Here is a 15,245-nt window from a genome sequence, read left to right as displayed (position 1 = left end):
CTATGGAGTATTAAACTCGTTAGCAGAAAACTTCGTAACTAGCGACATCTGGAAACATTGCATTTATCTTATCGTGTAACAATAATGTGACAGCATTGACTAATTGTAAGGACAGTTCTGTACGTATGTAATCTGTGAGTCAGTACCTCGTCGGTTGACCCATGCAATGATAGGTATATGTATTCTGTATTCTGTACCTCATGAGTGGTTATATAACCATGTTGATTGAATAATAAATTAATTTGTATTCTTAAAAATGATAAAAAGATAAATGATAGAAAGATTACATAGGAAACTTTAATATTGAACTTTTGCAAGGATTTATTCCTAAAGCTGCCTCATTAACGCAATCTGAAAAGAAAAAATAATGTTTGAACAAGCAGTGCAAGTTTTGACAGCAGGTAGAGTTGTATTAGCCAGTGGATCTCCTAGAAGATATGAAATAATGAAGCAATTGGTAACTTCTTTATAACATTCATAAACACAGTTGCTATAATATCAGGAAATATTTATGTATTATTGTAACCTTAGTAATAGCATAATAACCTATTTAAAAAAGCAAACTTTACATAAGTTTAATTTATCATAAGTCATAATATATATATACAACTAAAGTAATATTATTAATTTGTGATAATACTATAATTATACTAATATAACTATACTAGTACTGTAGTACATGGATATATCTATTTTGTACGTTAGGGTATAAATATAGAAGTAGTATCATCGACGTACGATGAAAATTTAGATAGATCTGCGTATAAAAATTCTGGTGACTATGTACAAGACTTGGCAAAATATAAAGTGCAAGAAGTCTATGACAGATTAAAGGAAGATGTTACGCCACCTTCCTTAATAATTGGTGCAGATACTTTGGTTACAATGGGTGATGTCATTTATGGTAAACCAAAGAATAACTTACATGCATTTGAAATGTTATCAAGGTAAAATATAACTATATATAACTTTACACATAAGTAATATTAACGTCAACTTAATTTAAGTAAAAATATGATTTTAGTTTAGCAAATAGGGAACATATAGTTTATACCGGAGTATGTTTAAAAACGCCAAAGAAAGAAGTAAATTTTTATGAATCTACAAAAGTAAAGTTTGGTGACATATCGGAAGAACAGATATGGGCATATATAAAATCAGGGGAGCCACTGTTAGTAAAATATTTCATCCTTTTGTAAATGTTATAATCTCAATAATGTGAAAATATTGCTAATTGTTCCTTTTTTTGCAGAGATAAAGCTGGAGGTTACGGCGTACAAGGTCTTGGCGGTTGTTTAATTGAAAAAATAGACGGTGATTTTTATACAGTAATGGGCTTGCCATTGTATTCATTGACAAAACGATTAAACGAAATGTTTGGTAATAACTAATATGAAAAAAATACATATTAATGAATTACGACCAATTGATTTCAGAATAAATGTTTAAAAAACAGGATAGCTTGTGTTATTTGTATCTTCTTTCGTTCAGTCTCCCATTTTCTTATTTATATTAATTTTAACACGAAATATACATTAGGATTTTATCTGCAGCAGCAGCGTATATTTTTTTTTATATCATTTTTTATTTTTTATATGAAACTTTTTTACATATAACTTATGAAAAATAGATTAATTAATTTATTTTTAAATCGATCGTTAATATTTTTGAGTTACCACCACAGCGCATGATTAAACGAACTTTTTCTTTCCTTTATTTTAAAATTAAACATATACTTATTGTGTTAAGCGAAAAGTTGTATTTTTTAATCTAGGGACGTTTGGTTTAGTTTGGCACTACCAACATCTTAAAATCAAAATGATCTTGTTAAAAGAACAAAGTCCAATATACATGTACATAGTTATGGTCGTTTAAACCATACATACAATGACGCCTTGCTATTCTTACCAATAAGTAGCGACTGTAAGTGGAAGCGCATATGTGCACTTGCTTGTTTCTTTGCCTTTGACAGCTCAATTGCCGGACCGAAGTTGGTAGTTTTCTAATGAGTTCTTTGCTTTTAAGGTAGAATTTAGAGCAGGATAAATTGTTTTTCGTAGTTTTCTTGCGGATTTGTATTAGAAGATGGAGGACGTTCTTGAAGAGGTTGTTTCTTCCGACGATTTAAAGGTACGTTCTTTTGATAAAGAATACACGAAAACCGTTCTTACTTGTCGACTCCTTAATGTCATGTAAATCACATATTTTAAATATATAATAAGTAATATAATAATATATAATTAAAGTATGTAGTATGAAATATTTTTAAATATTTGATTATTAAATTTGGAAATAAAGTTTTCATTTGCTTATACTGTAAAGTAGCACTGAATGTGTCTATAATAAAGGTTATGCGATTTCTATTCATTTTTCTTTTGATATAAAATCATGGTAGGCTTTCTAAGGAATTTTGTAATTATATCTAATACATAATATTTTTGTACAAAGCTTGTAATAAGTCTATATATTAAGCTGGAATCGAAATAAAACGACAACATTATTCATTGGTTAAGCATACTTCAGAGATACACAAAAGTATCGTGTCATAAACCGAGAGATTAAAAAATGATTTGTCTGTTTGTTTCAGAAATTTGAACGTATATATAACGAACAATTACGTTCATCTGTTATAACACAAAAAGCACAATTTGAATATGCTTGGTGTCTTGTTAGAAGCAAATATCCTGCAGACATCAGAAAGGGAATAATGTTATTGGAAGATTTATATTGCAATCATAACGATAGCGAGAAACGAGATTGTCTCTATTATTTAGCCATTGGAAATGCTAGAATAAAGGTATGGACAGTTACGAGCCTACTGAAATTTTTCAAAATAAACAGCGCTGCTTAATTAGTATTTATTTATTTTCTTTATAGGAATATACGAAAGCTTTAGCGTATGTCAGATCGTTTCTTCAGGTTGAACCTGGAAATCAACAAGTACAACATCTGGAAACATTGATCAAGAAAAAAATGGAAAAAGGTGTCCCTTTTACAAATTACTATTGCTTTAAACGGATAGAGCTTTTCATTCGTTCCATTTCGATGCTTTTACATACAAGTGTTTTATATTCATTTTTTACAGTACCAATACTTTTAAACGTTAAAAATTATTACATTGCCTTTAGTCAAAGTTGAGCGACATTAATTTCATTTAATATCTTATACCTCTAAATAACTTAGTTCTTATACCATGAACGAATCAAGAAGTCTGCACATTACGAACATGATAATTTCATTATGTTCTCTATATTAGAAAAGTACAAAAGCTCTGTACCTGTGTATACATGTATACATGTATGTATTAAATGATATAGAAATTGCATTTTGCATATCTTTGATCTGAATTATTTTAATGAAACGAATAAAGAATGGACTTGCGTATTTCTAAAATGATAACAGATAACAAACAATTGACCTTTCCTTGTTAATATAATTATATTAGCTCTTCGTGTTAATGCTATAAAACTGTGTTTTCTACACTTTCTGTGTGTATATTTTACATGTTTAATAAAAGTAGTATTATATATGAAATTTTTTCAATACCTTTATAGTATTCAACTTGTATTTGTTTCATATACTTTAATTCTAATCGCAAGCATATCTTTTTCTTTATGGTATTTTGTAATATGAATGAAGCAAAAAAGACAAAAATGTTAATTTTTTAATTATTGCGGGGATTTTCTTTTTACAGAAGGTCTGTATGGTATGGCCATCGCAGGAGGGGTTATTATCGGTATTGCAAGTATTCTCGGCCTCAGCTTTGCTATGGTCAAAAGAAACTAACTTATTCACGTGAAAAAGCTTATGACTATCGTGTGATATGAAATAGTTACTTTGTATAATGTGTTATATACAATTTGTTAATTAATATCACCAAAGATTTTATTTAAAAAAAAGAGACAGGACGAAAGAAATAGTTTTGTGTTCAAATTAAGTAAACTGCAATGCGATTCGTAATGTAGAATGTCAAATTTATTTTTACAAAAAAACAAATAATACGTCATATAAGCAATATACAGTAATAAATATGTATGTGTATTATTTTTTAGATTTTCGTAAACTCGATTACACTCTCTCATGTATCATAAAATCATATGTATCCTCTTTTTAGATTGTCAAAGATAATTTTTTAATAATATATACGTTAATTTATAAAAGAAAGACATTCCGAATGTTTCGTGTTTTGCTCTGTGTTTAGTTGTTTATAAATAAGATATATATATATATATATATCAATGATTTAAAGTTTTATTTGATTTAAATCCATATACGTCAAAAAAATATATTTATGCCAAAACCGCAGTGCAGATAAACATAGCTTTTGTATATAAAAATAAAAGTATTGTATCGTCTTATTTATGTGTATCGTTACTTAAATCTTTGATGAAATAAATATATTACGTCTATATTACATCTTACGTTCACTGATCTATATTCCATAACTATGTCCAATGCCTACGTTACGCCTTAAATATTTAAATAAATATCGTATTATTTGTATAATACGATTAACATATTCTCACACACGAGACACATCACAAACTATATACCAATTTTTCTACAATGTATGTTTATTAATAAATTTAATAGGTTTAAAACGGATCGATCTAACACTTTAACGATCTCGTTTCACTAATCCGATGTATGGAGCGAGTATATTTGAGGAAATATATAAAATAAGGGAATAGATATGGGAAAGAAAATTATACGGATTGTCTTTTTATATGTAGATTTATTGATGACTTCTTAATATCCGTTGATAAAGTTGTTTATGTACAAAATAACGCTGAGATATTCCTATAATATTATTATATTTAGTGACCTATGTTATGGCCCAGGGACTCGCTAAAACCACTTTCTCCCCGTTTGGTTTTACGAGTTTACACGTTCGCTTAATTTTTACGCCAAAATACGGAGCGCCGCTACTATTTTTCTCGAGCACCGCCGTGTTTCCCTCGGCCTCCTCTTTATTTTGTCTATTCACGACACATATTTACATGTTCGACGGTGTTGAGCCGCGGCAAAAGCGGTGAGGAGGAAGCTGATGGAACCGGGACTGCACTCACGTTTTTATTATATACTTTAATAAAGATTCAATAAGTAGGAGAAAATTGTATCGTATAGGCGATGAATAATTTTTATACGTACTATTTTCGGTAGTGTATTTACATACGGGGTGGAGAGGGCTTCGACTGCCACCCACGGTAGCGAAAAACGCCGATTCCTTGCGAACGTGAATACAAGTGTAAAAAGTGAATATCGAAGTAAATATTAACCCGAAACATTGATAAATTATCGTACGAAACGGCCTTTATAATCAGCCAATTTATAATCGGCATAATCGTACTGGTGTTTACTGATCTTTGATACAAGAAAAAGTATAATCTATTCGCCTGTAACTTTGATTCTGATCCTTTAAACACACAAACGAACAAAATAGCTTATCTTTCGTAACATACTGTTCATAGGCTATATATATACATATATAGGTATGCAAATATTATATTACGCGATATGATATAATTTTCGTTGGGTACGTTCGAAAAGAAATACTAAATTTGGTAATTTTTTGTAAAAGTACATAAATAGTGAAAAGATTAGGTGGCAGTGTGAACGATCGAAACGACCAGTTGGCTGTGAAGAAGAGAATGCACGTATAAAGAAGTTTGAAGTGCTATCCGTGGGTCGCATCGGTGGTCCTCGAAAAAGGTGATCTTCTTCGGTCAGTTTCGCGATGACGAAGCCGCAGAAGACGATCTCCGTTTTTCGAGAATCCAGATTGCCTCGATATTACTTAGCATAGGAATTAATTATTCGAGTAGAATTAGCAGCTTGAAAATACTTTAAGCAGTTTTTTTTTTTTTTGTTAAGGATGCATATTGCTTTCTCAATAAGGCTCCGCTATGCTTTACACGAATGTACAGTGTGTCCGCGTGCATGTTAGATTTCGTTTGCCGGCTGATCCTCTAACGCGTTTCCTCGCTCCTTCCTTCCCATGCTGACAGTTTCGTGAAGCCTCGCGAGTCCTTTAGTCTTTCTGTTTGAAATTGGAAACGATTCAGAGTGCACGTGGTCGAAGAATTGGGATGGACATCGAAGTCAGCCGCTACTGCATAGATAAACTAGCCAGAGTTCTTACTTGTTCCAGTGTATTATATCTTCCTTTAATTCTATCGATTGCCGTTTCAATGATAATACCATCTTCGTGTATAAAAAGTGTTTACGAATGTTTATACGAAGATGTACTTGAAGAAATCTTGCTAAATATAGTCAAAATTTATCTCCACGTATTAAAAAAAAAAAAAAAAAAAAAAAAAAAAAAAAGAGAAAGAAGAAAGGAAAAGGAATTTGGTATTTGGTAGGAATATGGTCATCGATCGTGATTTTTAAAAAATGCTCGGTATAAAATACATTGATATAATCCTATAATGTTACCATCTTTTAAAAGCTACTTAAGTCAACTTTAGCTGTTCGCTGTTTCAACACCATGTTAGATATAAAATATGGATAAATTATCTTCAAACGATAGTTCAAAGTATATTCTGTTTCAAATATTAAATAATCCGTGTTTGTTGAGTCGGAATCATAATGAGTACGATAGTTAAAGAAACTTGGGAACCAGTCAGAACTCCAGCTTGTCTCTCGTACGCGAAAGGAACGTGAATAAATCGTGTGCATAGATACGAGTTTACGCGCCATTCAACTTAGCACGATAGTATCGAATAGGTCGTACGTTATAAACATAAATGGATCTCGTACAAGTAAAACGATAGGCCTTACAAACTATCGGCATTAAATTTTGTACAATAATTTAATATTTGCGAGATGATTAACTTACTCGATCTTGCTCTTTACACCACTCTCGCCGAATCGTCGTTCCTTCGTCTTTATTTTTCAACACGTGTCGATTGACTAGCAACACGATACGATACGATGCAATTCGTTTACGTAATTATTTCTTCTTTCTGCTTAACACGACAGCCATATCCTAAAATATACAATTTTCTTCGTCCATATTTTTTTTTCTTTTTTTTTTTATCATAATAGAGTAATACTCTGTTTTTCTACATATTTCCCCGTCTATCTACGACATTTGACCCGACATTTACAATATATTTAATTACAATCGGACATTCTACTTAGGGTTCTTTCAATGCATTCGCAGATTCGATCGTGGAAAACACAGGTCAACAGCGTCGAGGAACGAAATTCAGACATCGGTTCCCTGTGTTTTCTTACATTCGCTCTCAAGGCGTCACACCTTTGCGCCCGCAAACTCTTGCGTTGCTTAAAAAATAAGATCTGATATATTTGATGCTGGCTTATCACTACATTAATTTTTGAGTTACTTGAATTCGATCCCGACCATCTCGTCGGAATACATTGGATAGGATATCAGCAGTTTCTCCCTCGTACAGAACAGACGTTAGGGACCTTTTGCGAACACGTTTCGTCGTTTCTTCCACGTCTGTTACGCGATCTCTGCGAAGAAATTTCACGAACTTATGAGCGAATTTTTACTACATTTTCGATAACGGAGACGATCGATAAGATTCGCATTCGCGATTCTATACGTTTCACACGACATATCGCGCTCAAACGAACTTCAGTACGTAGATAAATGTTAGATAATAATGCGTTCAACGTATAGAAAAGAGCGTTCCAGATAAATATTATTCTGCCAACCTGATGTGGACATATATATATTATTAGGTATTAAGGGAAAGTGATTACGAATCAGGTAAAAAACAACGGCTTAACACGCTCGCAGATCATGTCTCGGATTCAAATCGGCATAGAGTTCTTCGCAACGCGTATGCAAAATTTTGTACGGAAGGAAGATATGATTTTATGACGTAAGATTATAATTTGGCGAACAGTGGCATCGACAATGGAAATCGATCAACAGTGAACGTGTTCGTGCCGATTTCTCTGTACGATACTCTTTTACCGGTGTTAGCGAACTTTAGCCACTGAAAAGCTACGCGCGATAAGATTTGTGCGAGTATTTTGGAAAGCGTCCAACTTACGAAACTAGATGCATCGTTACTTACGGTCGATCGCTTTTATATGGATTTAACGCGTATGACGATCCATTTGACAGTTCGAACGCGAATCACCTTCGATTTGCTGTTTTTCGTATTTAGTTTCTTGATTTCTCAGACGAGAATCGACGATGGATAACGAGAAACAGTCGACGCTCGAGATTCTGCTTACGTTCGAACGACAATGGCGATTAGATTTCGCGTTAAAATCGTTTCTAAAATGCCGCGAAACGATGATTCTCATGAACACAGAGGGTGTCGGATATTTCGGTTAAGTGGCAGTACATGCGACGATACAAAATCGAAAGCGAACGGAGCAAAACGATGTAACTTGCAGTTTTTCATGTAAACTTCATTTATCTTTCTTTTTGCTTCAACTAAACGCGCTATTTTCCCGTTAGAATATAATCGAAGAAAATTTTGTAAAATCTTAAATATCAAAGGCTTTTGCCTCGAGATAAATTTTATATCTACTTTTGCGTGTGCACGTGTAAAGGCGATCTGTATTCGATTGGCACGGATTCCAGATTAAGTACGAAAATTAAAATACGAACGTTTCTAAAAAAAAAAAAAAAAAAGAGTTTCTTAAAGTACGTGTGTCCGCATAATAGATGCTTATGGATGTTCTGTTACAGATATTTGGTTGCTTCGTAAAATATGTCGCAACTTTGATTACTTATTCCGTTTTCAATTATCTCTCAACCACTTGTTGAAAACACGTTTTGACACGCTACATCGAGGTTTTATATACGCATATCTTTTTCCTTTGTATTTCTATTGTCCGTTCCGTTTCAATAAAGTAAAGTTTTAAGACGTTTAATATTTTCCGAGACACATTAGTAGTTAATTGCTGACGTACAACAGCGAACAACTGATCGTAACGCTTCTCGAGACATCGATCGAACATATTTTTGAAGAAATAGTCGAAATTTTAGTAGGTTGGAGATTTAAATTGCGTTACGGTCACGTCAAAAGAAATATATATTGCAACATAAAAATATCAATTTAGTATAAGATAAAATATTTTAATTAGAATAAATAGATCATTAGGTAAAAGGATATAGAATAGAACGAAAGACTCGTAATCTACGTACGTATGTTTCGAATACGTTGGTAAATCGCAATGGCACTCGATTTCTAGTATCATATTTAAATTTATAATTCAAAGGATCACGCAAGAGGATCGAAGCCGATTAGTTTGAAGAACTAGGTATATGATATATATGTTCGTTTTACAAAACACAAAATTTAATACATCCGTTACGTAATCTCGACTGTTCGAGAATATAGATCCATGTGTTTAATTCAATTGTCTTCGGTTGTGGAAACGAAACGTTTGTAATTTTAGATAATTGGTTTAACGAAATCTATGGGATAACTTTTTGAATTGTTTAATTATTTGTACCATTTTGTCGCAAGTTAAAGCAAATGGATATCGGTCACGATTAAACGAAACATCAAACGTATGAGGCACGCATATCGGTGTGCAATTTTTTCTCTCTCGTGTATAGAATTGGGAATCCTCTAACAGTCATCGATTTAACGTTCCCAACAAACAAAATGTAAAATACTACGTACACGCGTGTTAATCCATTTTCGAGTTAATAAATGTTTTTCACTGACGTTTATGAATGAAAACTTTCCCAAACACGATAGTGCGATCGAAGCGGATGGGTCAGACTGACATGTACCGGATAGATACTGAATTTTTAAAAGCTACTTGTTGCCAACACAGATACTATACTGACATATTCTGTCGGACAAAGTTTGTTCAATTCCGAACGAAGCGTTGAATGGCGAACCGTTTGAATCGCTCTTTGCATTTACCAGCATCCACCACGCAACTGATCGTACCGCGCGCCTATCGCCGTATTATCGTTATCCGATCACGGATCTTCGACGAATGCTCGATGATTCTTAGTTCTTCGAGTAAACGAAATTATTAAATATCGTCGATTTAAAGCGAAGAAGCCCGAAGACGTAAATCTTTGAAAATGTTCGTTCGCAGTAAAAAATCTTAAATAGGGAATTTGCACGCGCGTTTTCCCGCGTGAAAGCGAGGACTCCCTCGTTCTTCTTCGAAACAATAGCTGGCGAATGGTTGCTCGAAACCTATTCCGGAATCGAAGCTCGTTCAAAGGCCTGAACTGGAATTTAGCTTCTCGACGGTCGGGATCGGCGCGCGAGAGCCGATTCAAGGTGCAGTCACCTTTCTCGACCGGGGTGACCGTGGAATTCCACAGGGTACACTCGGCCGGAAAAATAATCTCGCCGCGCGAGCTTCTCATCTTTTCCAACCGAGCTCCGCCGAGTCGCGGCGCGATACGCGCGCAAGATCGCGTACAATGTGCAATCAACTAGACCAGCTAAACCGGCTAAATATATCTTTTGTACGATTTCTATCTTCTTTCGCGCTACCGATTTTATTGTAACGAGATTTTAAGTAATTTCACTCTCAACGAGCCCGTCTATCGCTTGCAAATGTCAGTATAGCGTCTTTGCGTTCCGTAACGTAAAATTCGTTCGTCGCACGTATCTTATCGTAAATTTGCCTTTCCGTACTTTCGTAAGAGACGAAATGTGTCTTCCAACGTCGGCAACTGAAATCGTTGACGCGAGTTATTAATTCCAGTACACGAGCGTCGACTAAAAATTTGCTCGTTTACTTTAGAGAGCATTGTATAGAGTTATCGATTATTATTTCAAAGTTGGCGTTTCTTTTCCGTTTTATATTCTGAATAGGAAAAAGTTTGCGTAGACTCGAACTGGATAAAGAATGTCTCGAGTATCGTGTCACCAACGAGAATGCTTAACGTTGTTGGTTGGCCGATCGAAAGAGAGATATCGTTCGTGCTGTTTGAAACAGGATTTTGATGGCTATCGAGGGACGAATTTAAGACGTCTCTCAGTCACGGAACGTCGGTTACTTTCGATAACGAGCCGAGCTATGGATCGTGGTTTTTCTCGTCGAAACTTTGACTTTAGAAATTAGAACGACGTTTCTGACAACGTTCGATCGAATACCGATAAGCTGGTTTTATCGTATTGTAGTCACGTAATTGCAGTCGCGTAATTAGCAAACGGCGAGGCAGCGACAAACTCGAGACGACGAAATACCAGTAAATTGAGTTATCCGAGCGATACTCTGTACTTGACGAAGATACGCTGTATCGTACACAACCGCGTGAAAAATACATATACACCTGTTACGATCAAAGGAGATCTTTACGAGCCGTAAACGATAAGAGTAATGTTATTTACAATCTCGTGATATAATATCGCAGATATTCTTTTATACGCGAGTTTGATTCTGAAAAACGGCGGACGAACGAACGTGTCCGAAAAGAAATCGAGAGCTATTCGAACATCGTTAGCTTACGATCGTTTTTCAATGCCTGTGGCTCTGTCTCACCGCGGTCTATCATTGTTCACGATATTCCGTATCTACACGAAACCAATAATTTCGCATCGAGATATCGAACACCCTACACCTTTAATGTCCACCTATGTCCCAGCGGGATAAAAACGACCGCCAGCTATTCTGAAATGTACACGGTTCTGAATAACAACGGAAAAGTCTGCTCGAGCTTCGATCGCTATCGAGTCGGCGGTGAAACGATCGTGGTTAAAGTACGAGAGTACACGTAAATCGTAAAATACGTTTCAATACGTTGATAAGTTTTTGCTTCTAGTCGGTTAACAGCTGGTCCGGGCGACCAGAATCGTGTATAGGTATCGTGTCTTGCCAATCGATTTTCACGACGGGTACAGCATTGCACGACAACCGAAATTTCTAGCTTTATCGTAAAATTCTTTACACTCTGAGGTATTTCCTTGCCTTCTTTCCCTTTTTTTTTCTTTTTCTCTTTTTTCTGGTCGTTGCAGTGAAATAGCGAGTTTAAAAAGCAAAAGTTTAGCAGCCAGGGAAGCTTACAGGCTGTCGAGACACTTTGATCAGCGATACGGCAGCTTCGAACGGTAATCTTTATCGCAGGAATTTCGACGTTGGCAACGATGTACGTATCTGCATCGACGAGACGCTACAAATTAATCCTTAAATTTTAACGATCGAAGAACTACGACTTGTACGGTTCGCCGAACTACGTCGCGCGTCTACGTATTCACGCTTCGTTTGGAAAATAAAATTCGCACCATTAAAATATACTATATATGGTTAGGATTCTACGAGTCGCACGAGAATACGATACACACTTTGGTTTCGTTCTGCGCAAATGAAAACGTTTTCTAATAGTTCAATTTGTTGATGCAGCGATTGTCCGATGCCAGAAAATCGAAGGATCTCTGGACGAACGTTCGATCGCATACGCGTAGCTTTAGCTGGCAACTGGAACGTCGACTCGTCGTTTAAACCGGGGCGAGTTTAAAACGAATAAGCGAAATGTACGTTCTATCGAATGAAACGCATGGAAATTAACATAGAAATTTCTTCTGTTCCGTAGTTCGAACTTTTCTTTAGAGGCAGAGAATAGAATAACAACGGTAGTACGAATCAAAGACACACGGACTTAAATAGAAAATTGTTTCGAACGCTTGTTTTAAGTACGATTGGATGGCGATCCGAAAGAGCGTGAGACAGTGTTGTCGTCCTGAATAGTTGAAGCCTAAGTTCACGATCAAGTTCCAGTTTCACGAAAGTTCCTTCCGGTCCAAGAAAGTTCGTTATACATTTATGTTCCAGATTCGCGAAGGAGAATATATTGCAGTCGAGCGATTATTCTCGGTAGTCAACTTCGTCCAAGTTACTTTCGATCTTGAAGGTTCCTTTGATTTCATCACGTAGGTTGTGAACTTGAGATCGTCCTTTGTTGCGATATTTCACGGTTTAGGTATAATTAAGCGGTCGACTTTTTATTAGATGTCAAAGTACACGGGTACATGCAGCGGAGTTTCGTGCGAGCGTTCGTTTATTACGAATCGTACTCAGAAAATAGGTGTTCTATTACAAATTCGTACATTTTTTCTTTGTACATGACTAAATTTAAAAAATATCTTTACAATAATTTACAAGGTTAATCGGCTCGACTCTTCTGGCAGAAAAAATGTACAAATCTCAAGGAAATGTGAAAAAGCAGTCGGTTCTTTCCTTAAATAATACAGAAAATACAAAGATAGATATAAAGTTATCTAATACCACGCCAATAAATACGAAATATATGATACATACGTATAACGTACGATAACAGCCGGGCATATACGATACAACGAATGATCGAAACGCTTGGTAGAGCATTTCGAATACGACTCGGCGTCTTTCTTCTCAAGTTATTCGCTTTCTAAGGCGCTTGAAGATTCACCGCGATTCTCACCGTGATCGCGGTATGATTCCCGAAATGATTTTGTCGGATCGTTCGCGAGCGACAGCGACGAGAAGGGAGCGTAACCGACGAGTCTCGTTTCTTTGCATTTCGATTCGGTTGTTTCGCTCTACGAACTTTTCAGAATTACGTTTACAAACGAGGTGCCATTTTACGATTCGAACGTTGGCACACGTTCGTCGAACGTCGTTCTCGACAAGTTCGTCCGGAACTTTCATCTTCTTCCAACTTCCTTCTTCTCTTCCGCTTTCGCCTTTACGAATTCTTCGCGAAAGATCTTCAAAGTCATCGATGTGTCGAACACGCGATTTTCTTCCCGTTCAAGACCAACACGACCGTTGTATAGTCGCGCGTAAAACCATCGCGGTAACGTACACTGAACTCGTCTTTCGTCGGTCTTTTCGACACCAGTTCCAAGACACCAGTTTCACACGCGCGCGTTCCAATCTGATCCATCTTGCTTCGCAGAGTCGGTTTTCTTTTACCGTGAAGTCCTTGCAGCGCTCTTCGAGTCACTGAACTACAACGTCCACGTCTAGCGAAACGTATCGATACCTTCTGATAATTGTCGATAGCCGGTCGGCCTTTCTTCCTATCGACCAAGTTTCTTCGGCATCGTGACGTTTTCATTATCGACTCTCTCGTTTGATTCGCACGCGCGACTAATCCTTCTTTCTCTTCTTATTTCCATCGGATATACTCTCATTCTTCGTATTCCTGACGCGAAGCATCGTTCCCGTTAAAATAACTCGCGTATCTTTCTATACGTTCCTTTTGGCTGTTCTTTTTAGCAAAAATTGGAGATTTCTCGTCGAGCCGTTACAACGACGCGGTACGATCGACGTTCAGAGAAACTGCATCGACCAAAACGTTGTAATTTGATTGAAATTGGTGTTGGCCGATCCCAGCGAAGACTGGCAGACAGGTGATTGGAATGTACCGGTATCGGTTAATTACTCGTCGATATTGTTCACCGATGTCCGTCGTAATCAGTCTTCGATTTGATTTAGTCGTGAGTTGGCCAATTCCATCGCGATTGCATCGATATCGTTCGCTGGCTAACGCTTCGATGCATCTTTGCCTCTTCGACCGTATCACGTGCGTGCGCGAAAATCGGACGGAGACGCGTAAACTGCGGTCTATTTGAATCTCGTTCACCCGCCAGATAGTCTCTATTCGACGTTCGAATTCAGTCTTCGATTCAATTCGCTCGGCCTATCCGCGCTCTGGCCTCCTCCGAAACGAGTTCACCTTGTTCCCGTTTTCGTGCTGCGCGTATCTTTACGCTCGATAAGTGCCTATTTCGCCCATGTCCAGCCCGTCGCGCATCTCCATCTCCATCTGAAGATCTCGGTGCTTGTCGGACCGATGAGGGACGGATTGCAGGCCTACGTCCCGATCGCGACTCCTCTCGCGAGCCGACGATCTGTCTTTCTCGCGTGGGAAATGATGAAACTGGTGAGTCGCGTGGCCGTTCATAGGCAGGGTAGGGTAGGAAGATTGGCTGCAGGACGACTGGTGCCTGGAAGGAAGGGGCGGAGGCGCACGATGATGTCCGGGTATACCGTTTTGAAGCCTCGAGTCGTTCTGCGTTCTTTCCGAGGAGTTGTCGGTGTCGCGAGGTGGCAGATGGGGCGGTTGCGGCGTACGGCGTAAAGAGTGATTGGAATAATGTAACCTGGCGCCGGTCGACGAGCAATTATCGCCGGCGACGCTCAATGGCGTGGTACCGTCCTCTATAGCGGCGGCAGCACGATGACCGGACGTGCCGGAATTGGGCAGCGTTCCCGGACGGCGCATCTGACGCGCCGTCTCCCCGTCGATGTAGGTGAAGCCTTCAGCGAGAGTAGTGCTGCCATGG

The 15,245-nt window shown here is 37.1% G+C and overlaps 3 protein-coding genes across 3 annotated transcripts; 2 read left to right on the top strand and 1 right to left on the bottom strand.

The window, feature by feature from the left end:
• Positions 1–28: 28 nt before the first annotated feature.
• LOC132908425 (probable bifunctional dTTP/UTP pyrophosphatase/methyltransferase protein) lies at positions 29–1,458 on the top strand. Its single transcript, XM_060962461.1, has 4 exons — positions 29–457; positions 706–947; positions 1,025–1,171; positions 1,253–1,458. The coding sequence occupies exons 1-4, from the start codon at positions 368–370 to the stop codon at positions 1,389–1,391; spliced, it is 618 nt and encodes a 205-aa protein (XP_060818444.1). The 5' UTR covers positions 29–367; the 3' UTR covers positions 1,392–1,458.
• A 478-nt stretch (positions 1,459–1,936) lies between these two features.
• LOC132908427 (mitochondrial fission 1 protein) lies at positions 1,937–4,414 on the top strand. The gene is made up of 4 exons (XM_060962463.1): positions 1,937–2,130; positions 2,588–2,797; positions 2,878–2,983; positions 3,695–4,414. Exons 1-4 carry the CDS (start codon positions 2,086–2,088, stop codon positions 3,784–3,786), a joined length of 453 nt encoding a protein of 150 aa, XP_060818446.1. The 5' UTR covers positions 1,937–2,085; the 3' UTR covers positions 3,787–4,414.
• Positions 4,415–4,715: 301 nt separating this feature from the next.
• Positions 4,716–15,184, bottom strand: LOC132908426 (uncharacterized). Its single transcript, XM_060962462.1, has one exon. The coding sequence runs from the start codon at positions 15,182–15,184 to the stop codon at positions 14,666–14,668; it is 519 nt and encodes a 172-aa protein (XP_060818445.1). The 3' UTR covers positions 4,716–14,665.
• Between the last annotated feature and the right edge of the window lie 61 nt (positions 15,185–15,245).

This window comes from Bombus pascuorum, chromosome 6 (genome assembly GCF_905332965.1).
Source record: "Bombus pascuorum chromosome 6, iyBomPasc1.1, whole genome shotgun sequence".
Lineage (NCBI taxonomy): Eukaryota > Metazoa > Arthropoda > Insecta > Hymenoptera > Apidae > Bombus > Bombus pascuorum.
The sequence above is the reverse complement of the archived record's forward strand: the minus strand, read 5'-3'. Positions and strand labels throughout refer to the sequence as shown.